At 45.0% G+C, this 27849-nt stretch overlaps 1 protein-coding gene and 1 non-coding gene across 3 annotated transcripts in view; one reads left to right on the top strand and one right to left on the bottom strand.

The window, feature by feature from the left end:
- The window catches only part of USP43 (ubiquitin specific peptidase 43), a 48785-nt gene that overhangs the window by 11703 nt on the left and 9233 nt on the right, over positions 1-27849 (bottom strand). The window contains exons 2-12 of one of the 2 annotated variants that reach the window (XM_042255659.2): positions 27649-27780; positions 21877-21980; positions 16601-16693; positions 14308-14443; positions 12390-12525; positions 10193-10328; positions 9666-9777; positions 4194-4297; positions 2998-3075; positions 2065-2191; positions 1621-1972 (exon numbers count right to left, since the gene is read on the bottom strand). In XM_042255659.2, the coding sequence (XP_042111593.1) occupies positions 1621-1972; positions 2065-2191; positions 2998-3075; positions 4194-4297; positions 9666-9777; positions 10193-10328; positions 12390-12525; positions 14308-14443; positions 16601-16693; positions 21877-21980; positions 27649-27780 (1510 nt within the window). The remainder of the gene's footprint in view (positions 1-1620; positions 1973-2064; positions 2192-2997; positions 3076-4193; positions 4298-9665; positions 9778-10192; positions 10329-12389; positions 12526-14307; positions 14444-16600; positions 16694-21876; positions 21981-27648; positions 27781-27849) is intronic. The other variant, XM_042255660.2, reaches the window with a different exon arrangement.
- On the top strand, positions 14662-14733 carry TRNAW-CCA (transfer RNA tryptophan (anticodon CCA)). The gene has a single exon. It is a non-coding gene; the product is annotated as a tRNA-Trp (tRNA).

The raw sequence follows: 27849 nt of genomic DNA, 5'->3' as shown, positions 1-27849 counted from the left end.
CATTTGGTGCAGGTCACCTTTGGCCACCTACGGTCTCTGTCATATATTCTTGCTGTTATCTGGTTTGTTTTTTTTGGTTTTGCTTTTTTACCCCCCTTTAAAATGTAAAAGCCATTTTTAACTCATGAAGCAAATGAATACAGGTGCCAGACTGGATTTGGCCCATGAGCCACACTTGGCTGGGTTTTTTTTTGGCTGAAACTTATGGCATGTGGGATCCTAGTTCCCTAACCAGGGATTGAACCCACGTCCCCTGCTGTGGAAGCACAGTTGACTGACTTGCACTGGCTCAAGCCAGGCAAGAGAAGTTCATCTTTGCTCCTGCCTCTCTTCCATCCCATGCTGAGTTCAAAAGCCAGTCTGACCAATTCTCTTTCTCAAATGTGTCTTGAATACCCTATCACCACTGAAGTCCCAGGCAACACCATCTCCCACTTGAGGCCCAGAAACAACCTCCTAATTGCAATTCCAGCTTATATTCTTGTTCCACCCAATTCTCTGTTCGAGCTAAGACCTCACTTTGTGAACTCGATCATGTCTTTATTCCTCTGCCGAAAACCTTTTAATGGCTTCCCACCATGGTTTGGAGAAATGCAATCTCTTTTCCATGGCCTCCAGTGTCTTGAGATCCAGCCCCATCTTGACTTACTTCCGCCTTCAGTCACAGTGTGATTTCATCAATTCTTAACCACCCAGACTCTGCCTCTGGACCTTTGCACATGCTAGAGTGCTGCCCATAATGTTTTCCTACCATTAGTCAAACAGCTAGTTCCACATCTTCTTTCCTAAAGGTAACATGCTCAGGCAGCCCTTATCTGTATCTCAGACACAGCAACCAATCACCTTTTCATGACACCGAGTAGTGAAAGTGTTAAAGGGACAAGCACCTTTTTAATTTCTGTGTCTAAAATTAGTCCCATGAGGGCAGAACTCCTATTCATCTTGCTCATCACTTAGGCTCCAGCACCTAGCCCAGGGTTTGGCATAGAATGGAGACTTCATAAATATTTGCTCAATGAACAAATGAGTGATGATCCTGGTTGTTTATACGGTCCAGTATTTTTCAAATTGCAGGTTCGTGAGTACACTGGCAATAGCACACTTTTCAAAAACCAAAATATTTCCAAGAATTTTTTTCCAGAAATGACCTAATTTATATTAGCAGAGAACAGACAAAGGTATGCAATTATGAACTGAGTGAGCTGCCAAGCTCTTTGTTTCTGTCTTTCCATCCTTCATTCACTTCAAGTTCCTAGGAGGCAGTTACAATTGAATGTACCCCATAGAAATAAATACCAAATCTGATAAGTGGGAGTCTTTGGGCTGAATCACAGATGAGGACAAATGTCACTCTTTGGGTTTCACCTGGTATGGTGAAAACTCGGGCTGTAACTAACTTTCTATCCCAACCACCCTCCTAACCCTGCTCCATGCTTGGACCAGCACCCCCTACCCTCTGGCAGGTTCTGGGCATGCAGCGGGTGAGGGGTCAGCTGGTGCTGAGTGCCTGAGTGAGCCTGGCATCTCATGGGTGTCCCTTCCCAGGATATCTGGAGGCCCAGGCCACAGCCACGAATGTGGCCATAGCAGCAGCAGCCACGGGCCGCGAGGCAGGCTCACCTGTGTAATGCCCACCTTGCAAACTGCCGTGGTGGTTGCAGACGGCGTAGAGGTCATACAGGAAGTCTGGCGGGTAGCTGGTGGGCAGGCAGGCTGGCTGCTTCCAGGAAGGAGGCCAGGCGCCCGGCATGGCCTTGGGGCTGGTGCTCCTCTGGGCCACGTGGGGAGCCATGTCGAGCCCGGCGAGCGGGAACTTCACCAGCGTGGAGAGCTTATTCCTCCTCTCACCCACCTGGCAGAAGCGCTTGAGGTGGATGATAAGGATGTCGGGCAGGGTCCAGAGGCTCAGCTTCACCACCCCCTGCTGCAGGGCCTTGCAGTGGGGGCACCGCCACGCGTCGTCCTGGGCCAGCTGGAAGGGAAGCCACCAGGACCGTGAGCCCACCCACTGATGGGCCCTGGCACCCCCCCGTCCAGCCGAGGCGCAGACCCCCAGGGAGGGACCTGTTCCTCCTTGGTGTAGAACTGGAAACACTCGTCCAGCGTGCAGCTGTGCTGCTGGTGGGCCTGCTGTTGCCGCCTCACGCTGTCCGCGTCCTGCACCCGCTCCTCCTGGGGGTTCCCAAACAGGCTACAGGGGGAGCAGAGAGGCCGTGTGGGTGTCTCACCTCCCCACACCACCCCCCAACTGGGGGTCTCTACTCCCAGCTAACGGGGTGCAAAGCATCTGCCGTGGAGTCAAAGGCTCCCTTCCTTGGGCTTCCAGAGCGTCCGCTCTCTTACTGGAATTCTCAGTCGCCCCCACCAGCCCTGAGAAGGACCAAGCCGTTGGCTTACGCGTCTTTGTTTCATGTGATACACGACCTGGCACCTAGCTGAGATGAATAAACCCTCACCAGGCCGAACAGTGTCCTTTCGCAACGTTGGAAGATGCCCTCAGGGTTAGAGAAGCAGCCACACTGAGTGACTCAGAGTGTGCACTTGAGCCCGATGGCCTGAGTCCAAAGTCCGCCGCTGCCAGCCACGGGCTGTGTGACACTGAGCAGCCGCTTAATCTCTCTGTGCCTTGGTTTCCTCATCTGACAAGGTGGATTCAAATCGGCCCTACCTTACAGAATGTGATGCATGAAATATCCTGCACGGATGGAAAGTGCTCAGAGCAGTGACTGGCCAGGGGGAGTGGATAAGTGTCACGTCACCATTTGCAACTGTGACCCTGACCTCCACGGCCATCACCCACCGACATCATTGTACTAGGCCTACTGCTGTTGTTTATAGACACACAATTGCCACTTGGGCTTCTGGGAGGAAAGGGTCACAGGGCATCCGGGAAGCTTCATACACCCCACAGTGGCATCAGGGGAGCTGGCACAGGAAGGCCTTTATGCACAAACAGGCTTTGTCTCCTCTGCTCGAGCTAGGCTCTGCTGGACTCACCGCTCCTTGGTATCAACGTCCCACTCCACAGCCAGTTTGATGTGCGGAGGGCCTCCTGGCCTCCTGAGATGCAGAGCCCTGATGAGAGAATAGGGGGCCCATCCAAGACATGGAAACAGGCTTCCCACTCTCCCCACCCTCCCCATCGCCAGGACCGATGTTCCCAACAGAAACATCCAGAGCTGCATGGAAACTGAGGTCGGGGGCCTGGGGAGGCGCTGTCTGCGGAAGGCTTGGTCCTTCATCTACCTTAAAGCGTCTGTCCTCCCTGCCCTGGGAGCTGGTGAGCCCTGAGGGTCTGGTGGCTGCCTGGCCATGGCTCAGTGCTCCCACTGCAGCCCCAGCCACCTGCTCAATGTCAACAGGTCTGTTCTGTTTGAACATCCTACACACACACACCTAATTCTGATGATGCCCAAAATGAGCTGCTGGGTTTTCCTCCACTGTGAAGTGAAAGGAGCACCTTCGAGCCCACCTCCACGACCTAAAAGGTCTTCCCCTTCCAGAGCCCCCCAGACCCAGAAAATCTCATTGGCCCATTACTCTTTCCAGCTGCTTGTACTCAGCCCATTTCAGAAGAGATTGGCTGGCCTTAATGCAGAAGAAAGTGGAAGACGTGAAACAACAAGATGCATATAGACAAGCAATGGGAGGGTTGCCCCCTAAAAGAAGGTTTTGAATGTATTGCAAGAAAAAAGTGGAGATGTCACATGAGCCTCCAGCTGTCACCAAGATGATTCAAAAACAGGTTTTGAGGGACTTCCCTGGGGGTCCATGGTTAAGACTCTGCACTTCCAATGCAGAGGGCATGGGGTTACATCCCTAGTCAGGGAACTAAGATCCTGCATGTCATATAGCATGGCCAAAAAATAAAAATGACAAACAAAACAAAATTGAAACTATTAAAAAACAAAAAAAACAAAACAAAACCCCAGGGTTTGAGTTCATGGAAGGTATACAATCCTTAACTAGCTGTGGGAACCCCAGGGTCCCCTCCATCTCTGAAGTGGCCATCAGTCCTGCTTAGACATAAGGACTGGAAGCACAGAATGTATACAAGGACCTAACCCAGTCACTAGTGCTGAAGACCAAGAGCAACTAAGATTGTCATCAGTTTTACTGATACATAGCCTTAAAGGAGTCTAGTCAGACAAGAATGAATTCATTCTCTTATCATGTCTGGAACATCCCCTTACCTGTCAACGGCCCAGTGACAGAGGGGCCGACTGTCCTGTGGGGACAAATAGCTGCAGGCCAGGGAGAGTCCCACGACCCGGATGGAGAACAGTGACCCCAGGTTCTGCCAAGCCAAGAACAGGAAGCAGGTCAATGTGCATGTTGGTGTGAATCAGATGGTTATGTGTAAAGAAGTTACTCAAAAAATGCAACTTTCTGATTATAGGGTATTTTGAATATGTCCTTAATAATTGTTTTCTAAACCTGGAGATATAAAGGATTTAGTTTTTTTAGAAGATACACCCTATACCTTTTAACATAGTAATCTACCACCATGTAACATTAAATTTTCTGAAACAGTGAACACAGTGATTTAAAATAACATTTTAAAAAATAAAATAACACATGGTTAATTGAAGCAAATGTTGTCACAATAAATGGGAAATTAAACCAATTCTATTCATCAATTATTAATAGGCAATTTAATTTATCAAGATGATTATAATCGTCATCAGATAACCAAAGTGAGGCAATTATCTAAAAGCAAGCTAGGGTACATTTTACTTATCAAATGTTAAGTATTTGTACACATCGAAATAAGCCACATAAAAGAAATGTCACATGTTTTTATTCTAAGATGTACATTTTTTTCATATTCTAACTTTTCTGAACTGAAGTGAACCTTGAAAGTGAAAGTTGCTCAGTCATATCCAACTCTTTGCAACCCCATGGAATTCTCCATTGAACCCCATGGAATTTTCCAGGCCAGAATACTGGAGTGTGTAGCCTTTCCCTTCTCCAGGGGATCTTCCCAACCCAAGGATCAAACCCAGGTCTCCCACAATGCAGGCAGATTCTTTACCATCTGAGCCACCAGGGTAGCCAAGTGAACCTTAAACAGCGTTATTTGCAATAGTCAACCGGTAGAAGTAACCCAAGAATCCATCTAACATATGAATGGATAAACCAAATGTTATTATTACACACAAGGGATTCCCTGACAGCTCAGCTGGTAAAGAATCCGCCTGCAATGCAGGAGATTTCAGTTTGATTTCTGGGTTGGAAAGATACCCTGGAGAAGGGATAGGCTACCCACTCCAGTATTCTTGGGCTTCCCTAGTGGTTCAGCTGGTAAAGAGTCTGCCTGTAATGCGGGAGACCTGGGTTCAATCCCTGCCTTGGAAAGATCCCCTGGAGAAGGGAAGGGCTACGCATTCCATTATGCTGGGCTGGAGAACTCCATGGACTATACAGTCCATAGAGTCTCAAAGACACACACAATGGGATATTACTCAGCCTTAACAAGTAAATTCAATGCATGCTGCAACATGAATGGACCCTGAAAACATTTTGCTTAGTGAAATAAACCAGACACAGAAGGGCAAATATTGTATAGTTCTGTTTATATGAGATACCCAGAGTGGTCAAATTCATAAAGACAGAAAGTAGAACGGAGGGTGCCACAGGCTAGGTGCTGGGGGAAGAGGGAGTTATTATTTAATAGCTATAGTTTTTGTGGGTATGATGAAAAATGCAGGGGGTATAGTGGTGACGGCTATGCATCATGAGGAATACAATTAATGCACACTTGTGAATGGTTAAAATTAATGTTACATGCATTTTACCACAATGTTTTAAGAAAATAAAGTCAGGGGTTGCCTGTATCAGAATTTTGCAGGCCCCACTGACTGCTTGATTGGTTTCTAAAACTGAAATCGCTGTAGAGGTGCAGAGGCAAAAGTACATGGGAGACCAGGGGGAGACTAAGAACAGCTGAGTTCAGTGTTTGCATGAATGCAGTTCTGTCCACTTTCAACAGCAAGGAGCACAGTGTTTGGGGAAGGCCAAAGCTATTACTAGATATTCTGACCTACTTAGGGAGAAATTCGAGTTTCTAATTTGGGCAGATCTGCCGGACAGTTCATGGAACAAAAATCCTTTGGAGATAAAGATTTGGTACAAAGGTAGAAAAGGTCATTAACAAACTGATATTTGGGGTAAATCCTGAGTCAAATGTATGGTTTTCCCTGGGCAGGAAAGCACATGAATTATGAATAATTATGAAGAAATCCCTTTGAAATGTTTGGGACATCCTCCAAATGGGAAGTCTGTACTTAGAGAATAATTGGGGGAAAACGAAATTCTGAGGCTACTGACCTGTCCCTAAAAATGTTAAAAGTCTTCTGTGCCAAGCAGCCATCAGAAAAACTTCTGATACTATCGGGGCTAAAAGGAATGGTTTTAGGGAATTCCCTCATGGTCCAGTGGTTAAGACTTCGTGTTTCCAATGCAGTGGGTGGGAGTTCTATCCATGGTTGGGGAACGAAGATCCCACATACCCCATGGCACGCCCAAAAAATAAGAAACGGTTTTAAAATTTGTTGCTTTTATTTGGAAACTACCAGACTCTACACATGGACATCACCAGATGGTCAATACCAAATCAGATTGATTATACTCTTTGCAGCCAAAGATGGAAAAGCTCTACACAGGCAGCAAAAACAAGACCAGGAGCTGACTGTGGCTCAGATCATGAGCTCCTTATTGCCAAATTCAGACTTAAATTGAAGAAAGTAGGGAAAAGCACTAGACCACTCAGGTATGACCTAAATCAAATCCCTTACAATTATACAGTAGAAGTGACAAATAGATTCAAGGGATTGGATCTGATAGACAGAGTGCCTGAAGAACTATGGATGGAGGTTCGTGACACTGTACAAGAGGCAGGGATCAAGACCATCCCCAAGAAAAAGAAATGCAAAAAGGCAAAATGGTTGTCTGAGGAGGCCTTACAAATAGCTGAGAAAAGAAGAGAAGTGAAAGGCAAAGGAGAAAAGGAAAGATATACCCATTTGAATGCAGAGTTCCAAAGAATAGCAAGGAGAGATAAGAAAGCCTTCCTCAGTGATCAGTGCAAAGAAATAGAGGAAAACAATAGAATGGAAAAGACTAGAGATCTCTTCAAGAAAATTAGAGATATCAAGGGAACACTTCATGCAAAGATGGGCACAATGAAGGACAGAAATGGTATGGACCTAACAGAAGCAGTATTAAGAAGAGGTAGCAATAATACACAGAAGAACTATATTAAAAAAAAAAAAAAAGATCTGCAGGTCCCAGATAACCATGATGGTGCGATCACTCACCTACAGCCAGACATACTGGAATGTGAAGTCAAGTGGGCCTTAGGAAGCATCACTACAAACAAAGCTAGTGGAGGTGATGGAATTCCAGTTGCGCTACTTCAAATCCTAAAAGATGATGCTGTGAAAGTGCTACACTCAATATGTCAGCAAATTTGGAAAACTCAGCAGTGGCCACAGGACTGGAAAAGGTCAATTTTCATTCCAATCGCAAAGAAAGCCAATGCCAAAGAATATTCAAACTACCACATAATTGTACATATCTCACACACTAGCAAAATAATGCTCAAAATTCTCTAAGCCAGGCTTCAACTGTACGTGAACTGTGAACTTCCAGATGTTCAAGCTGGGTTTAGAAAAGGCAGAGAAACCAGAGATCAAATTGCCAACATCTGTTGGATCATTGAAAAAACAAGAGAGTTTCAGAAAAACATCTACTTCTGCTTTATTGACTAAGCCAAAGCCTTTAACTCTGTGGAACAAAACAAACTGTGGAAAATTCTTCAAGAGATGGGAATATGAGCCCACCTGACCTACCTCCTGAGAAATCTCTATGCAGGTCAAGAAGCAACAGTTAGAACTGGACATGGAACAACAGACTGGTTCCAAATCGGGAAAGGAGTACCTCAAGGCTGTATATTGTCACCCTGCTTATTTAATTTATATGCAGAGTACATCATGCAAAATGATGGGCTGGATAAAGCACAAGCTGGAATCAATATTGCTAAGAGAAATATCAATGACCTCAGATATGCAGATGACACCACCCTTATGGCAGAAAGTGAAGAAGAACTGAAAAGCTTCTTGATGAAAGTGAAAGAGGATGAAAAAGTTGGCTTAAAGCTCAACGTTCAGAAAAAGATCATGGCATCCAGTCCCCTTACTTCATGGCAAATAGATAGGGAAACAGTGGAAAGAGTAACAGACTTTATTTTGGGGGCTCCAAAATCACTGCAGATGGTGACTGCAGCCATGAAATTAAAAGACGCTTGCTCCTTGGAAGAAAAGCTATGACCAACCAAGACAGCATATTAAAAAGCAGAGACATTACTTTGCCAACAAAGGTCCATCTAGTCAAAGCTATGGCCTTTTCTGTAGTCATGTATGAATGTGAGTTGGACTATAAAGAAAGCTAAGTGCCGAAGAATTGATGCTTCTGAACTGTGGTGTTGGAGAAGACTCTTGAGAGTCCCTTGGACTGCAAGGAGATCCAACTAGTCAATCCTAAAGGAAATCAGTCCTAAATATTCATTGGAAGGACTGCTGCTGAAGCTGTTAACTCCAATACTTTGGCCACCTGATGCAAAGAACCAATTCATTGGAAAAGACCCTGATGCTGCAAAAGATTGAAGGCAGGAGAAGGGGATGACAGAGGATGAGAAGGGTGGATGGCATCACTGACTCTTTGGACATGAGTTTGAGTAAGCTCCGGGAGTTGGTGATGGACAGGGAAGCCTGGTGTGCTGCAGTCCATGGGGTCACAAAGAGCTGGACATGACTGAGCGACTGAACTGAACTAAACCAGTCTGAGAATCAATAAACGAGCAAGGCATAAAGGTGTTCCTTCTTGGAGTTTTTCATGTGTTTTCAAAAATTGGACAAAATTATTTGAATATCTACATTCTCATATTTGGATATAAACATCAATTTTAGTTTTCCACAGAAGTAATACTTCAAGTCCCTTAAAACTGTTTTTTCATTTCTTTTTTTACGTTGGAGTATAGCTGATTAACAACGCTATGATAGTTTTAGGTGGAGAGCAACAGGACGCAAATCCATTGAAACTTTTGGTTCAAATGTCTACATTACAGTTTTTTACAATAAGTTTCTCTCCAGGAATAACTATGGGAAGCCACAAACGAATGATGTAAATTCCTCTTTCTTCCAGTTTTTTTAAAAAATATTTATTTGTTTGGCTGCACTGGGTCTCAACTCTGGGATCTTTTCTCCTGGTTGCAGCATGCTAGATCTTCAGCTCCAGCATGGTAACAGTTAGTTGTGGCATGTAGGATCTAGTTCCCTGACCAGGGATAGAACCTGTTGCCCCCTGCATTGGGAGAACGGACTCTTAGACACTGAATCACCAGGGAAGGACCCAATAGTGTTTCAAAAGATTCAACAAGCAAAAGCTCCATCTATGAAAGGTCTTTGGTAATGTGACAAAGAGGAACGGCACAGGTCATAAAATGGTGATTTTTCTTGCATAAAAATTAAAGTTTGATATGACAATGTGATTGCTGTCATTGATGCCAAATTCTTGTCTCTCTTGAGCTACCCCCAAATTCCTACCCCCCCCACACACACACACATACCACACACACACACACACACACACACACACACACTGACCTGTATGGGGACCTCACTCTTCATGAGGTATCGGACTTTGCTGAGAATGCACTGCTGGAGCTGGATCCATGAGATGGCTCTGTCTTCCCTTACCAAGAAAGGAGGCCCAAACCTGGAAATCCAAGTACACGAGGTTATTTCAGCAAAACAAAAACCAACAATAACCCAAGCGTCAACAGTGTTGACTCTACTCATTGGCTTCACTCAATTGGATCCCATATACCATGCACCACAGCCAATTAAAAAAAAAAAAAACTTAAAAATAGTGATGAGAGCTGTTATCATTGTTCCTAAAGCCAATAGAAAAACCGCTGATACTTAATTGTTAAGGATGGTGTTAGCCATCTGCTGAGGGCCATTACTTCTGATCTTCTTGATCAGCAAGCACCTTCCACCCTACTCCCTGTGGATCAACCTTAAGAATGGATATTTAATCTTTATCAAATTAGAATTATTCCAGCCCAAATTCCAAGTACATGTTGACACACTGCAGAAATCATGTGAAAAAAAGACAAAGTTAAACATACCTGCTGGCCTGCTGCCCCGAGCCCACCAAATTACAGAAGAGGATTAGCACCGTGGTCTCATTGTGGATGGGCAGGGATAATCGCTGACCCTCACGGGCTGCCAAGCGTGGGGAGACCAGTAGACCAGACGGACGAGCTGAAGATCAAGAATTACATTTGCGTTCTTAAAGGAGCTACTGTGCTGGGTCAGAACGCTGGCTTTTAGCCCCTCTTATCTTTGAGCATCTATTAACCACCCATGGGAGACACTGGAGGGCTTCAGGGAAAGCAGTGTTAAAGTTCATGGCACGTGTGCCACTGGACACCTGGTGTAAGAAGAGGATCTACACGGTAGTGAACTTGCTGCTGTGTTCAGCCACCTTTAAAATATAGAGATTTTAATCAACACTTTTCAAAGCCAATCTGAAAAATACACCAAAATGATTTTGGTTGCTTGTATGCTTTGGTCAGAGAGCTGTAGGGTTTCTGCTCTCTTAGAAAGCCAACATAAGAAGCATAGAGGGAATGCAAAAATCTCTGTCATTGAGAAAGTAGAAGAATTGGCCCATCCTCAATTTCCAATCAGCTCTGAAATTTTACTTTTAAGGCTCAGATGTGTGACCTGTGATTAAATTTGAAACGAGGGATTCTTTCACTGAGTTATCACATAATCAGGGCCTATCAATGTTTTATTCCAGGTTCCACACCCAGAGTCTTTCCAGTGACTCAGAGTGACTGCAGATACTTGGTTCCCACAGCCAGTCTGCCACCTAAGCTGGCCAAGGATACAGCCTGGGGCAGAGAATGTATCTGCGGAACAAGGTGCTCTAATATGAGTCTTCTTGACTGGTTAATTGGACCAAAATGTATACTGACCTACAATGAAAGGCTGTCAGAAACTGACCATCTTTGCCTATCCAAAGTTTAGGAAAAGTAAACATAGGGAAGTGAGACTGTTAACAATATGTCATTTAATAACCTATTTGACCATCTACTATTCCAGTTTATAAGGTTTTTTTATTAATTTATTTTTTATTGAAGGATAATTGCTTTACAGAATTTTGTTATTTTCTGTCAAACTTCAACTCAACATGAATCAGCCATATATAAATATATCTCCTCCCTTCTGGACCTCCCTCCCATCTCCTTCCCCATCCCACCCCTCTAGGTTGATACAGAGCCCCTGTTTCAGCTTCCTGAGCCATACAGCAAATTCCCGTTGACTATTTATTTTACATATGGTAATGTATGTTTTCATATTACCCTGTCCATATATCTCACTCTCTCCTCCCCTCTTCCCATGCCCATAAGTCTATTCTCTATGTCTGTTTCTTCACTGTTGCCCTGTAAATAAATTCTTCCGTACCATTTTTCTAGATTATGTATATATGCATTAGAATATGATATTTATCTTTCTCTTTCTGACTTACTTCACTCTGTATACTAGGTTTTAGGTTCATCCACCTCATTAGAACTGACTCAAATGTGTTCCTTTTTATGGCTGAGTAATATTCCATTGTGTGTGTATACCACAACTTCTTTATCCATTCATCTGTTGATGCACATCTAGGTTGCTATAACAGTTTTACTTCAAGCACTGACCTTGAACCATGAGACTCCTGAAGACAAAGATTACTCCAGCACCCATTCTGAATGAAAGTGGGTTGCTCAGTTGTGTCTGACTCTTTGCGACCCTATGAACTGTAGCCTACCAGGCTCCTCCATCCATGGGATTTTCCAGGCAGGAGTACTGGAGTGGGTTGCCATTTCCTTCTCCAGAGGATCTTCCTGACCCAGGGATCAAACCCAGGTCTCCTGCATTGTAGGCAGATGCTTTACTGTCTGAGCCACAAGGGAAGTCCCATTCTGAATAGTGGTTCTCAAAATGTGGCCGCAGAACCATTATCACCAGAGCTTACCAGACAAGTAATTTCTCAGGCCCCACCCCTGACCTTCAAAAGTCAAAAGCCCTGTGGGTAGGGTTCAGAAATCTGCTTAAACAAGCTCTCCAGATGATTCTAATACTAAGGTTTTGAGAATTCCTGTATTAGTTGATTGATTTTTAATAATGAATCATCTGTAAAAAAAAATCAGAGAAAATAAACCTGATATTTCCAAGTACTAAAACTGTATGTCTTATGCCTTAGCACCCAAAAGGTTTTCTCTCAAACTTATAATTCATAATATCCAAATAAAATTCTGAACAGCACTACTGTACCTGAGAGCATCTCCTGCCCCGGTGATGGGGGAGCGTGGAAGGCGTAGACATTATCTCCTTCTGCAATAGTATTCAGGTCCTCTTCATCAAAGAAAGACCGCTGGAGCCCACTGGGGTACAGTTCAACCAAGATCACCTAGAATGAAAAGGATCATTTTCCCTTTTGTTTCTCAAAGGGAACTTAACAGAGAAGCAGTCTACAAGTGACCAGTTGCCTGAAACCTCTCTTTTACATTTTCCTTCCAAGTGGTTACTTATTTTTAGTAATAAAACACTAGGTGCAACAGTCAGACTAACACAGACTTGGATCTCAACTGCAGCAATAGAATATCAAAGTGCCAAAGGCAGAGTGGGGAGAACAAAATTGAAAAGCTAAAGTGTTATACCCAGCTAAACTATCCTGACAGAATGCGCCTAAAAGGAAGCCTACTTCAGACAAACAAACATTGAGAGTGTTTCCCACTAACCGATCTCCACTTTAAAAACTTCTAAATAGCACTGCCAACTTTTTTCACATTGTACCATACATGGAAAATATTTTCATGGAACACTGAGGTGAGCGGAAAAGGCTGGTCTTGTAGTGGAGGAGATGGGTGACGACTGTTTTGAGGGTCCTGGCTGCCCCCAGATCCAACTCTGTCCCCTGAAGGGTGGAAAGAATCAACAACTGACATGCAGACACACATCTTTTCTTTCAGCTGAGATCTTTATTAAAATAGTGAGAAAAGTCAGAAGAATTGATTGGGTAGAAGCAGGAAGGAGCCCACTGGAGTGACAGAAAGGTTCTGTTATCATGGTGGTTACACAGATGTACACACATGTAAAAACTCAACAAGTTAAGTTATAACCTTAAGACGGACACTTCCTTATATCCCTTCCCTTCTGTAACGAAAAGGTTAAAAATATTCCTTAATTAGAAAAAAAATCTCATGAGGTCACCAAGTCACCAATTTTACACCAATGGAAGTATAAAATTTCCATTTTACGGTTAAAGAAACAGAGGATCAGAACTTCCCTGGAGGTCCAGTGGTTAAGGCTCTGTGCTCCCAAGACAGGAGGCATGGGTATGAGCCCTGGTCAGGAAAACTAAGATCCCACATGCTGCACAGTGTGGCAAAAAACATTTCTCAATTGAAAAAAAAAAAAAACAAAAACTAAAGAAATAGGGGACTGATTACTTGTCCAAGGTCCAAAAACTAGAAAGGGACTGAATCACAATTAGAACCCCATTTTGAGTCCTTCTCTTGTTGCTTTTCAGCACCATTCCTTCTATCCTGTCCTTTCCTGGGGGACCCTATTATGGGTCTGTCCACCAAAGTCACAGTGAATCCAAACTCTTTACCAAGACACTTAAAAAAAAAAAAAAAGTAGAGCACACCCATCCCACTGTCTCCAAATCGCCTCTCTCTTGTACTCATCCCAAGTTCTTCAGTCTCCTGGTTTATATTCTCAGGAGTGAAAATATAGAATAGTGGCTCAGGTTCTGAAACCACTATCTGCATTCAAATCCTGGCCCAGTCACTGACCTTGTGTCACACTTGCCCAGAGCCCACTGGTAAAATGAGGATAACTGTAATATCTGCCTCACAGGATGACGGTGGGGAGCAAATTAGCTATAAAGTTCACAGAGTGGTGCTCAGCACTTAATCAGCACTACTGAGAGCCAGCTATTGTTGAAAGGATGATGATCGTCATCATCGTCACCTTTTTGGAAGACAAAGGTGATTTCCTTTCTGGGTTATTCCGTGAAAAAGCAGGGAGCAGTCTCGGCCCAGTCATCACAGACACCAGGAACTATTAATCAAACAGTAACTCATGAGTCACATTGGAGTCACTGAGAGTCAAAAATTAGCCTAAATAGCCTAGAGAGCTGGTGCGGTTAGCATCCCTCATCCCATGCCCAGGTCCCCCATCACACCTCCTCTGGAGACACGCCACCTTCCTCTGCAACCATCTTCCTCAGGGCTGCCACTGTGCTCAGGATCGGCACGGCCAGGCCAACGCGCAAGAACTGCTGACTCTTGGAGGGGAAGACCAAGGTGACACTCAAGAATCTGGAAAAGAGGAAGGAGGCCACATCCTTAAAGGGCAGACATGGGCTGTCACCAACATCACTGACACTACAGCAGGTTTAGCACTTGGGCAAATCTTTGCTTCCTGGTCAGGTCATTGCCCTTTAAGCACATTGTCACCAGGTGGCAGCGGAGAGCCAATTCCCCAAGGGTCTCAGTAGCGTGTACTTTTCCAGCGACTTATAAATAAAAGATGGGCTTCCCTGGTGGCTCAGAGGTTAAGGCATCTGCCTCCAATGCAGGAGACCCAGGTTCGATCCCTGGGTCGGGAAGATCCTCTGGAGAAGGAAATGGCAACCCATTCCAGTATTCTTGCCTGGAGAATCCCATGGATGGAGAAGCCTGGTAGGCTACAGTCCACAGAGTCGCAAAGAGTTGGACATGACGACTGAGTGACTTCACGTCACATAAATAAAAGATATTTGATCAAGAACCACACCAAGGTCTTCCTCAACTTACGATGGGATTACGTCATTGTAACTTGAAGTATCTTAAGTCGAAAATGCATTTAATACACCTAACCTATCAAATATCATAGCTTAGCCCTCCCCACCTTAAACATTCTCAGAACACTTACATTTGCCCACAGTTGGGCAAAATCAGCTAACATAGCGCCTCCGTGATAATAAAGTTTTGAATTGCCCCTGTAATTTACTGAATGCTGTGCTGAAGGTGAAAACCAGCGGTTTTAAGTGTGTGGTTTGTTTACCCTTGTGATCACCAGGCTGGACTGGGAGCTGTGGTGCTGCCCTGCCCAGAGAGGACCATACCTCACATTGCTTGGCTGGGAAAAGATCAAAATTCAAAATGCAAAGTACAGTTCCTACTGAATGCACATCACTTTCATACCATTGTAAAATCAACATATTGTACATAGAACCATCGTTAAGTCAGGGACCATCTGTTCCGATCTATGGTCTCAAGATTCTATTTGCTAAGTAGATATTCTAAAGCAAAAAGAAACTTTGAAGTCTGAAAAGTAGAGCAGTCAAGCTTCTCCCTCCAGGACAACTCAACACTACTGACAAGGCTCCCCTTTTTCCCCTGAAGTTCTTTCTCCCTTGTGATGGAGTATATAGCCCTTTTGCTCCCCAACTTCTCTGGACTCTCTCTAGTTCCACTGTCTCCTACACCCAGCAGCACACCAGGGCCTACCCCTCCAACTCCTGCTTCTCCTGCTCTCTACTACAGTAACAATTTAATCCATACGAATAATTAGCAGAGCTGGGACTTGAACCCCGGCAGTCTGGCCCCAGAGTCAGTGGTCCTAACCATGGTGCAATGCTGCATCTGGCCAGGAATCATAGCTCATATCATCTATCAGCAGCCATCATATGATGATAGGATAAGTCAGTTATTAATATATTTATGGCATTGACAATCAGCAGAACAGGAATTCAGAGCAGGAAGGGGGGTTCAGTTGCCAGGAAAGGATATATAAAGCCATCAGTCTTCACCACATCCTAAAGATGGAAGATAACAACAGACAGAAGGCAAGAGAAAAGATTTTGCAAAGCGGGGGAACCCAGGGAAGAAAGGCCCCATATAGGAATTCACTAAGCTTCCATATGCTTGGCGGTGGCCTTAACAGTCCCTGCCAAGACCTGGGCTTCTGGGATGCTTGTACTACGTGCTTCTTTTTGCAGAGCCAAACTTCATCATGTCTCCTACCTAATCCTGCCTCCTCTTTTCTTTTTTTCTCGTATCTCCCAACAACTCCTTTCCATTTCCTTTGCCCCTTAAATAAACCTTTTCCTACACCTTCCCCAAGAGGAAAAAGGATTTAGAAATAAAGCTGGGGAAAACAGAGGATGACAAGTTTTCTCTGGTTCACCTCTGTCTGTTTGAGTGGTACCAACTGGCCCATGCCAGCTTCTAAATAGGCCAAAGATGGAAGCCGGGCAATGGGGCTGATAAACAAAAGCATGTTTATAATTCCTTCTGCAGCCAAAGAAGGAACTCAGTAACCTTTCACGTTAATCATCCCATTAGGTCATTGGATGTCCCCAAGAAGCAAGGCTTGGCTGAGAAGCAAAAGATAACTTTGCAGCTGCAGGGCCCAGAGATTCCAAAGGATGGATGTCAAGTTCACCAGCATGATGCTCATGTACCAAGTTCACCAGCATGATACTCACGTACCTTGTCTGGCGCAGAGGGATGGGCAGGGACACGCACAGGAAAGGGTCGAAGGTGTTGCTCTGTTTCAGGCAGTGAGGACAGGTCAAGGAAGATCTGTGAAGGTGGAGGATACACATTAAAGTTGAATTGCAACTTGAACAGTTGGGCAGTTCCTCAAAGAGTTAGAGCCACCATTGCAATTCCTCTGCTAGGGCCATACCACAAAGAATTGAAGACAGGTATTCAGATCTTTGTGCACAAAGGTTCAGACAATGTTATTCACAATAGCCAAAGGGTGGATACAACTCATGTGTCCATCAATGGATAAATGGGTAAACAGAATGTGTTACAGACACGCAATGGATTATTATTCAGTCCTGAGGTCCTCACACTTGCTATATAAATGAACCTTGATAACATCATGTGAGTAAAAGAAGCCAGACACCAGAGGCTACATAATTTATGATTCCATGTATATGAAATACCAGAGTGAGGAAAGCCACAGGGAGAGAATGCAGATTGGTGGTTGCCAGGTGATGAGAGGAGGGAGACCTGGGGAGTGGCTGCTTCACGAGTACCAGGTTTTCTTTTGGGAGTGATGAAAATGGTTACGAACTAGAAAAAAAATCAGTGGCTACACAACATAATGGGTGTACATGCTGCCGAACTACAGCTTTAAAATGCTTAATTTTATGTTATGTGGCTCTCAACTCAATTTCTTAAAAAGGAAAAAGTTTAATCATATGTGTGGGGGTTTCCCTGGTGTTCCAAAGGCTAAGACTCTGCTCCCGATGCAGGAGGGTGGGCCTGTGTTCAATCTCTGGTCAGGGAACTATATGCCACGTGCTGCAACTAAGACCCAGCACAACCAAATAAATAAATAAATCTTAAAAAAAGAAAAAAACAGGCCAGAGTACAGACTGGTGTATTTAATGTTCAATCACTCTCTGCCTCTGGTGAATTTCCCTTTGGGAAAACCATGGCAATGCTGTAGTAAAAAGGACGCACCAGGCATAGGGCTCCAGCCAGCAGGGGGCCCTGATATTTGTGGGCACTCCTCTGCCACCCTGTTTCTCTCCCTCCCTCCTCCCAACCTCACCCATCACACACTGTGCCATAACACAGACCTGAAAGATGTCCTTTGTCATTGGCAACTTTCCAAACCCATTTCACATTTAGGCGGACCAATGAGACGGCATGTTGTTCTTTGACTTACTCATTTTTAAAAAAATCTACTAAAACTAAGCAAGGCCGAATTTTTCTTGCAGATGCACCCTAGTCAACCAATCCAGGGACATGACCTTTAGATGGAGCCGTGAATCTCTGGCAGGGAGCAAGAGATGTATAGTTTGGCAAAAACACAGAACGACCTAATTTTGTATTTAAAGAATAAAGAAAGCATATTGTTTTCATAATAAACCAGAGAGAGGACGTGAGAGGCACCTGTTCCTCAAAGGATGAGAAATGAGGATGATGAGTATGACCAGATCAGGGGGAGAGGGTAGCATCACTTTCACAGAAAACTCCAGAGGTTACGAGGCTCCAGCTACACCTCGGATGTGGCCTAGAGGGGTCCTTTCGTCCTTGCCATCCCCTCCAGTGTATCACAGTCCTATCCTACCATCTCCGAGGCACTCACAGGAGAAAGGACAGAAAATCACACCAACGCCCTTCACGGTTCACTTGCCCATTTTCCGCAAGCTATTCATCCTCTCTGTCCAATTGCTTCTGTTCCAAAACCAGCCTCTCATCTGCCGCTGGAACTCAGAACTGCTGTCTGCTCTCCATGGGTTACAAATGCCCCGAAACGACACTGCTCGTTTCACACCCTGGCCTCTCAGTGCCAGTGAATATCCATCTAACACCTCCCACCCAGCCAGCTTCACCTGCTCACTGGCTGGTGAGATGGATGTTCACACCGGCAATGGTAATTAAGACAATGCACAAGCAAGGTGTCACCTCTCCAAATCTGCGATCTGAAAAACACTTCTAAAACGTACTCTGCCTAAAAGGGAATGCCACCTGTAATGGGAACCAGATTAGGATTTCTGTGAACAAAAGCTATGAATGCCGTGGAGAGAGGAACACACACACACACACACACACACACACACACACACACACACACAGCCTCCTCCAGCCAAAACTCCAACATAGCAACAATCCTTGGCTATTAAACTTGCAGATGTTTTCAAGTCATGATAATAATTGTATAGAATAACCAATTATTCGTCCTCCAGTCCAGCGGTCCTGGACGTTTTCGGCACCAGGGACCAATTTTGTGGAAGACAATTTTTCCAAGGGAAAGGGGTAGAGGAGGGATGGTTTGAGAATGATTCAAGAGCATTACACTCACTGTGCACTTTATTTCTATTCTTATTACATCAGCTTCATCTCAGATCATCAGGGATTAGATCCCGGAGGTTGCGGGACCCCTGCTCTAGCCTACAACCTCCAGCACCCTAATACTATTCTCCCTTCCCTCCTCCAGCCAAAGGCAAAACCTCAGCCCCCTAAAAAGGGGACAGCAAGGGGAGATATAGGGAGAATCTCAGTGAGCAGGGGACCTCTGCACTAACCCATAATAGCACTTCCAGCTTTTGGTTTCACAAAGAAGACTGATACCAGAGGGCATCCTCCCCAGGAAAAGAGACTGAAGAGGGTCCAGATCAGCAAGGACCACACCCAGGGATTCCAGCCTGGAACTGGCACCCACTGATGGCTGCAGAAAACCACTGCTCAGAGCTCAAAAGCCCTAACCTAGATGGATGTCCCTAACGATATTTTTTTTCTTTACTCTGGACCAGAAGGCAGAAAGCAGCTATTTTTAGCTGTCACCAGTCCTTTTTTTTTTAGCATGAATATCTCGCTTCTCACTCACCCTTCTACAGCAGTCAGCCCAAAGGGTGCTTACAGTCCTTAGTATCACATCAGCTCAAATGTCACTTCTTCAGGAATCTGTCCCTGACTCACCTTTTTACCTTGTGACACTGTGATTTATAATAAGAAATATATATTTATGTTGAAAAGTATGTATATTCCTGGCACAGAGCTCCTGAAACCGTTGGAATTTCCTAAGTGATGAGCGCAGAAATAAAGGTAAAATGAGCATCTTTTGCTATTCATAAAAAACCCCTTACGACCACACCTGAATTTATGCTAAGACCACAGGATGGGGACTGGTTGTCAGAGGAACCCAGCGCAGGACGAGGACTTTCAACTCCACGTGCTAGCTCCACATTAGGATTCAGCTAGGCTAAGATCCCACATGCTGCGGGGGCGGGGCCAAAAAGAAAAGAAAAAAAAGAAAAGTAATGTAAAGGGAAACAAGAGATTTTTTCCTCTTTTACACTCATAACATGCACTTCAAAACTCCCCCAATTTTTCCTTCAAAGCACCTGCCAGTTATACAACTATGTAAAAACCCAGGAGTCACCCTAGATGTTCACAGTTCCCTTGGTCCCTCCCGCTCTTACTCTTCAACCCACTGGCAAGTCCTGCTGACTCTACCTGCCAAACCTGTTCCCCATCTACCCACCCTTTCCCTCCATCTCCATCACTGCCAGTCTCCATCATTCTCCCACTGGGAGCATAGCACATCAGCTGCTATTCCAGCTCCCAGTGCTGCCTCCCTTCATCACCAAAACAACTAGTTTCTTTTCTTTCTTTCTTTGTTTTTTGGCCGCAGGCCACAGCAAGTGGGATCAGATCCCCTATCAGGGATCAAACTCATGCCAAGTACAATGGAAGCTCAGATTCTTAACCACTGGACAGCCAGGGAAGTCCCAACCAGCCAATTGCTTAAACGGATAATTAGACCACACGCTGCCTTAAACTTCGAGTGGTCTCCTATGGCCTTTAGGCTACAAACAACCCATGCTACCAGATGCCCATCCATCTCCAGCCTCGCCTCTCCCCACCCTTCACTACTTGGCAGTTCTCTGTTCCTTGAACTTGTATCACTTCCACCCCAGACCCTTTGCTGCTTTTTCTGCCTGGAATACCCTGTCCCCAAGTATCTGAATGGCCAGCTTCTTGTCACTCAGCTCACAGTTCGAATGTCCCCCCTGAAAATAAGCCTCACCTGGTCACCTTATTTAAGGTCGGCTGCCTCCCCAAACTCCCACGTTATCATTTCACTCATTGTTGCGTATTATGTGTGTATTAAGTCCCTTCCCAGGTGGCGCTAGTGGTAAAGAACCTGCCTGCCAATGCAGGACACGTAAGAGACATGGGTTTGATCCCTGGGTTGGGAAGATCCCCTGGAGAAGGACACGGCAACCCACTTCAGTATTCTTGCCTGAAGAATCCCATGGACAGAGGAGCCTGGCCAGCTACAGTCCAAGGATCACATGGAGTCGGACCCAACTGAAGTGACTTAGCAGGCACATATGTATACCATCTAACACTTCCCCCGATACCTGCTTTCGAACTGTGATGCTAGACAAGACTCTTGAAAGTCCCTTGAACTGCAAGGAGATCCAACCAGTCAATTCTAAAGGAAATCAACCCTGAATATTCACTGGAAGGACTGACACTGAAGCTGAAGCTCCAACACTTTGGCCACCTGATGCAAAGAGCTGACTCTTTAGAGAAGACCTTGATGTTGGGAAAGATTGAGGGCAGGAGAGGGGATGACAGAGGACAAGATGGTTAGGTAGCATCACTGACTCAATGGACATGAATTTGAGCAAACTCCAGGAGAGAGTGGAGGACAAAGGAACCTGGGGCGCTACAGTCCATGCGGGTCGCAAAGAGTTGGACACAACTTAGTGTCTGAACAACAAACCCCCAATACAATGTTAGTTAATAAGAACAGTGGCTGGGGTGTGTTCACAGCTCAAGTCTCAGCACCTAGAAGGGGGCCTTGCAGTGTCTATATAAGTTTATATTCTTTATATCCTTCATTATGCTGGCAAATCTAGAACCCCAAATAATGTGTTAAACTCAGCTCTCTGGTAATAAAGAACAAACCAGAAAGATCTCATCCACTTCTCAGCAATGGCCTGGGGAGATCCTAGGCCTTCACTTTCATATTTTACAGAACCAACTTCACCAATACCCCTCCTTCAAGTGGGATGGGAGGCCCAGGAGCCAGCAAGAAAGGAAAGAAATACTGAAGGTTGGAAACAATAGGAGTAGGTGCCTAACTGTGATTAATAATGGGGGAGACAAGGGAGCTTATGGTTTCTGTTGTTTTACAGTCTCAAGGTAAACCTGGCAATGTGAGGCTGGTTACCAGCAAACAAGTTTGCTGAAGCTTTAGGCAACCCATTTTAAACATGCTCCATTCTTACCTGTATTGTGCTTGGAAGTGGCTTTGCACAAAGCTTTGGCCCACAGAAAGCGGAGCGGATGGCGACCGAAGGTTCTCAGAGGCCTTCCTGGCTTCAGATTGAAGCTGCAAAGCAATGAGGGGAGGAGACAAAATTAGCCATGCCTCCCATCACTCCACTGCATCCAGACCAACAAGACTCCACCTCCTCCTGGGTCCACAGCATCCCTTTCGGGGACTAGACCTGCAGAACCAGGCTTTCCATGTTGCTTACCATAATCTACTGCTCCTTCAATCCCTGGACCTCCCCAATTCCCTGAGAGAGTGACAGAGAAAGGAAAGAGACAGAGGTAATATGTGTGTGTGTGTGTGTGTGTGTGTTGAAAGAGCATGATCCTTGGTGAACACTCACGTATTACCCCAGCCCCAACCATTACTTTTGGATTAACAAACCCATTCTTTACCCCCATGCTTCTAGGAACCCTGCGTCTAAATGTTTCCTGTACATTTCACTTGGATGGGCTGTCATCACTTCAAACACACCCACACCAAATCTGACCATCTCCCACCTCCTAAACTGCTCCTGAACATATTTTCCAGCGAGCCAGTCTTCACGTAAACATCATCTTTCTCAGACAAAACAGGTTTGCATCTCAGAATAATGAATGCGTCAGCCTCCTCCCACCACACTCTGTCCTACTATATCCTTCTCTGAATTCCCATACATATGAGTGTCCCATTGCAGCTGTAATAAATGGCCACAAATGAGTGGCTTGAAACAATATAAATGTGTCCCCTTGTAGATTTCAAGACCAGACATCCAAAATCAGGGACTTCCCTGGTGGTCCAATGGCTAAGACTCTGAGCTCCCGATGCAGGACACCTGGGTTCGATCCCTGGTCAGGGAACTAGACCCCATATACCACAACTAAAAGATTCCACATGCTGCAAGATCCGGTGAAGCCAAATAAATAAGCAGATACTTAAAAAATAAAAAGGAGGGAGGGACTTAATCAAGACACCTTGTGTGACACCCTGTGTGCACAGCTCATAACTGAGCAGCTGATGGGGGAGGGGAGGAGACAGAGGAAGCGGTACACAGGGTAAATTCCAAGCTTCTGATCTGGTGCCTGAAGAACCCCTGATCCAGTAACAGAAGTGTGTGCGTGCTTGGGGTGTCCGATTCTTTGAGACCCCATGGACTGTAACCTGCCAGGCTCCTCTGTCCATGGGATTTCCCAGGCAAGAATACTGGGGTGGGCTGCCATTTCCTTCTCGAGGGGATCTTCCCGATCTAGGGATTGAACCCTCGTCTCCTGCATTGGCAGGCAAATGTTTTACCACTGAGCCACCAGGGAAGCCCATTGGGAAGCCCATTAACAGAAGAGGGAATGGCAACAGGAGAAAGGGGAAGTTGGGGGAGGGGAGAGCAAGCTAAGTTCCAGGCAGAGACACCGAAGGACAAGTAATGAAGGGCTCAGAGGAGAGAGAGAGACTGTGGATGCAGAGCAGATGCGGGCATTTGGGGCTGCCCAGGACTGTCTCCTCTTCACTGAGAGTAGCCCTCACTTTGGGAACGTTGAATTCAGTCCGAGGGGAGGGGGCAAGGCTCTTTCATCTGGGATCCTTTCCTCCCTCACCAAAGAGACTGGCACGTGATCCAAGCAGGATGGATGAGATGTCCCTGCTCTGCGTGTCGATCACAGGCAGGCTGATCCACAGGCCGCAAACTGAGACTCCGGCAGAAGTGTCCAGGGCAGAGGATTGAGCCGTTCCTGCCACTGACACCCTCCCCACACCCAGAGCTGTCTGGCTCAAGAAGGTTCCCAGCCTGGTCTTCAGCCTTCATTTCCATTCTTCACACCTGCCCTTGGCCTTCCAACTAATCCTTTTGTTGTTTGAGTTGGCTGATTGGCTGCCTTTCCTCACACCAAAGACTTCACAATGACCCAGGCTGCTTCTCCATCAGGATGATAGGGCAGTGGGACTTCCCTGACAGGCTGGTGGTTAAGACCTTCCAATGTAGGGGGCTTGGATTCGATCCCTGGTTGGGGAGCTAAGATCCCACATGCCTCATGGCCAAAATAACTAAAACAGAAGCAATACTTTGAAAATGGTCCACATTAAAAAAAAAAACAAACTAAAAAAGATGATAAGGCAGCGTTGGGAGCGGCTGCAGACAGGACCGTCCAAGGATGGGGATATAAAGAGAAAAGTCCAAATGAGGCTGGGGTGAGAGGCAATGGAGGGTCACTCACAAAGCATGGTCTATCAGGCAGGTCAGACCAGGCTGGAGTTACCCTGTCAGCTGAGTGATCCTGACTATCTCCCCGAGGCTTGTTCCACACCTAAAAGGGAGAGGAGTATTACGTCAGCTCAGGGAGTCATCATTTAAATAAAAACAGACGAGGGTATCCTGCCTGGCACATAGAAGGTGCTTAATAGATGTTAGGTTCCTGGTCCTCTCCCCAGCCTCCATCCCTTTCTTAATCCTGCAAGAGTGGCATTTTCAGTAAGATAAACTGCCCAAAATATTGCTGGTGTCACATTGTCCACAGGATAATAAAAAGATGCCCTATTCACCAGATGAAAACATTTATTGTTACATTAACAGAGAAGAAAGTGGTCCTCATGTTTCCTATTCTGGTTTCAAATAAATTGAGCTATATGGCTTTCATATGTTTGAAACAGAAATAGCCTCAGAAAGAAAAATTGTTCAGAGGTACACAGGGGACAGTCTCTTTCCTTCTTGGAAAGCGAAAATGAAGTTTGTGCCAAATAGTCCAACAGCTCTGCTCTTCAACCTTGAAGCATTCACAGCCAGCCCTCTGCAGGCAGCCCGATTTTCTGAGAGCAAGTTTCAGGAGGAGCTTTGACTCCAGACAGAGAAAAAGATCTTTCCTGGCCTCAATCAGGTCAGATGAAGAGCAGGGCAAGCTCCTCTCTCTGGCCAACAGCCAGCCACGGTCTTGTTGGGTCATCGGTGCCTTCTTGACACCCTTGGCCATTAAAGGAACAGAAAGCAGCCAGCGTGACTGAGAATCATGAGTGAAGGGCAGACACCAGGCAGAGATGTTGGTGGGTCAGCCAATTAGGGCCCCATCAGCTGTATAGGAGTCTGGATTCTGTTGTAAATGCAACAGGGAGCTGCCTAGGGAGTTAAAGCAGGAGGGTGATGTGACCTTATTTCCTTCCTGAAAAGATCCCTCCGGCTGCAGCACGAAGAACATAGAGTAGTGGGGCACATTGGAAAGTGGAAGACCAGTTAGGGCTACTTTCACGAGGGTTTTGAAACTGTAACAGATTAGTGACTTAAATAAACTCACTGTCATCTTAAAGACAGGCTGAGGCTAAGAAGCCCTGTTCTAAGAGTTGAATTTTCTAGCTTTGCATCCTGGCTCTTCTACTGGCTTGCTGTGTGACTTGGGGCAAGTTACTTACCCTCTCTGTGCTCTCCCCCACCTCAATGGGATGCTTTTCCTGCCACCAAAGGACGAAAGAGAAGAATCGAAAGGTAACTGGGAAGGCTATTTATCCCTCTTACTTGCCAGGTAGGAAGTGCTGCCTGGCATAGGCAGGGAGTGGGGAGGAGGAGGGGGAAAATGAGACAAGAAGCCTTTTCTTTTTTTTCTTGTTTGGCCACATGGCTTGCAGAATCTTAATTCCCTGACCAGGGATCAAACCCGTGCCCCTTGAAGTGGAAGCACAGAGTCTAAACCACTTGACTGCCAGGGAAGCCCCAGGATGGTTCTTTTTAAAATTAGAAAACAGGCTTTCAAGCTAGACTCCCCTTGGACTTGAATCCTGACTCTGTCACTTCTTAAGCTGTGCTGCTTCAGGAAGGTTACACAGCCTGTCTGATTCTTGGTTTACCATATGCCAAATGGGGATAATAACTCTTGTAACACTCCACAAATGACTGTAGCTATTCATACTGTGTATAACACTTCAAGATATGCTCTGAAAAGTACAGAACAGGGTACAATCACTATCTTCCCCGTCCCATGCATTTGGCAACCTGCTGTCTCAGACATAAGAACTCTTTCTGCAGCTCTGTCAAGCTCTTCGCTTCTACATTATACTCTGGTTTAAAAGAGTTTCTTCAAGATATACATGGTGATGCTCTCCTTAAAGCTGCAACTTGTCATTTTAAAAGAAAAAGAAACAGAGACAACAATTGGCTGTGCAGACAAGTTAAAGGAAAAAAGTGACTTGGCATCTTGAGCCATTTTATTTTCAAATAAACATTTTATGTATTTAAGGAGTGCAGCATGCTGATTTGATACACACCAAGGTAGTGAAATAATTACTTCAGTCAAACCAATAAACATATCCATCTCCTCACATAGTTACCTTTTCGTGTGTATGGTGAGAGGACCTAACATCTACTCCTAGCAGAGTTCTAACACTCAATACAGTATACAGTATTATAGTCACCACACTGCATGCTAGCTATTTAGATTCATTCACCCTACAAAACTGACTGCCATTCAATCTCTCTCTCATTTATTTATTCATTTTATTATAGTTTATTTACAATGTTAATTTCTACTGCACAGCAAAATGATTCAGTCACATATATATATATACATATATACATACATATACACACACACACACACAGACACAAACATTCTTTATTGTATTCTTTTCCCTCATGGTTTATCACAGGATACTGAATATAGTTTTTTTGTGTTATATAGTAGGACCTTGTTTATCCTTCTGCTAATCCCAAACTCCCAATCCATCCTTCCTCCCCACCCGCCTTGGCAACCAGCAGCTTGTTCTCATGTCTGGGAGTCTGTTTCTGTTTCGTGGATAGGCCCATTTGTGTCACATTTTAGCATCCAATCTTTATTACCCTACAATAATAGTCTCCGAGCAGGTAGCGTAAAGATGGGAGACTAACAGGTGAAAGATAGAAATACTTACAAAGGGCTTTTTAATTGATTGACAAGAGGGATGGGAAAAAATGGTCCAGACATAAAACAAACAAACAAAACAAGTAAAGCAGTTCTTGTAGCTGGTTCTTGATCTGGATCAGTTTTGAGATACATCAAAAGTAATGTGCGACTGATTCATTACCAAGGCTTGTAAAACAGTTTTTAAATTACAATGGATTATTCACGGACATTGTTTTGATAACTTTGCTCACTCATGGTATAATAAATCTACTCACTTTTCCTTCCTTAAGTGAGAGATAAAAGGATAGAACCCAATATTGATCTTTATATAGCAAAGCCCACAGAGTATAACTGATGTATCAACTGACTGTGGCTATTACAAATGATCATAGGGCTTTCTTACTCCCAAAGGTTTGAGGTTTCATCCAAATCTGGGAATGCTGAGGGCACACATGACAAGATCATCCATCCTGTGTCTTGAGAAAAATGATTGGGAATCACTTGCTCTGCAGGATAAGTAACTGAGAAAGCAGAGCTAAATTGGTAGCATTTGAAAATGATAAGCAATACCACCAACAGCCTCACTGTGCCACTAAGGCATAGGATACTGACAAAAAGGAAATTTGTTTTTTGAACTTTAAACCAAACAGAAACCCTATTCACTGAACCACTGGGATTAGAGAGGATGAGGAACAGCAATGGGAGGAAACATCTGATCTAAAACAAACGGGGCAAAAAGGAAGGCGCAGGGAATGATACCGTGTGAGCAGCAGCCAGAATACACAAAAATCTACGGAGCTGAATTTCAAGATTTAGTTTTGAGGAGTTGAGTAAATGTTCAAGGGAAAAAACTAAAATTGAACACAATGTGTTTTTCGAGGGTGACTGACCTTGTCGGACCCTGGCCCTCGGGAGGAACCCTCCAAGTCCTCGTGCACGCGATCCAACAACCAGAGCAGGAACTCCAGGGCGTCGTGCTGGGCATTGCCTTGGAACTGAGCGCCGTACTTGGAGACTGCATTCTGAAGGAACAGAGAAAAACCAGAGGGGCAATGTGGCCTTTCCAACAGCCAAATACATACATCTCCACC

Source organism: Ovis aries, chromosome 11 (genome assembly GCF_016772045.2).
Source record: "Ovis aries strain OAR_USU_Benz2616 breed Rambouillet chromosome 11, ARS-UI_Ramb_v3.0, whole genome shotgun sequence".
In the NCBI taxonomy this organism is placed as follows: Eukaryota; Metazoa; Chordata; class Mammalia; order Artiodactyla; family Bovidae; genus Ovis; species Ovis aries.
This window is presented reverse-complemented; position numbering and strand designations above follow the sequence as displayed.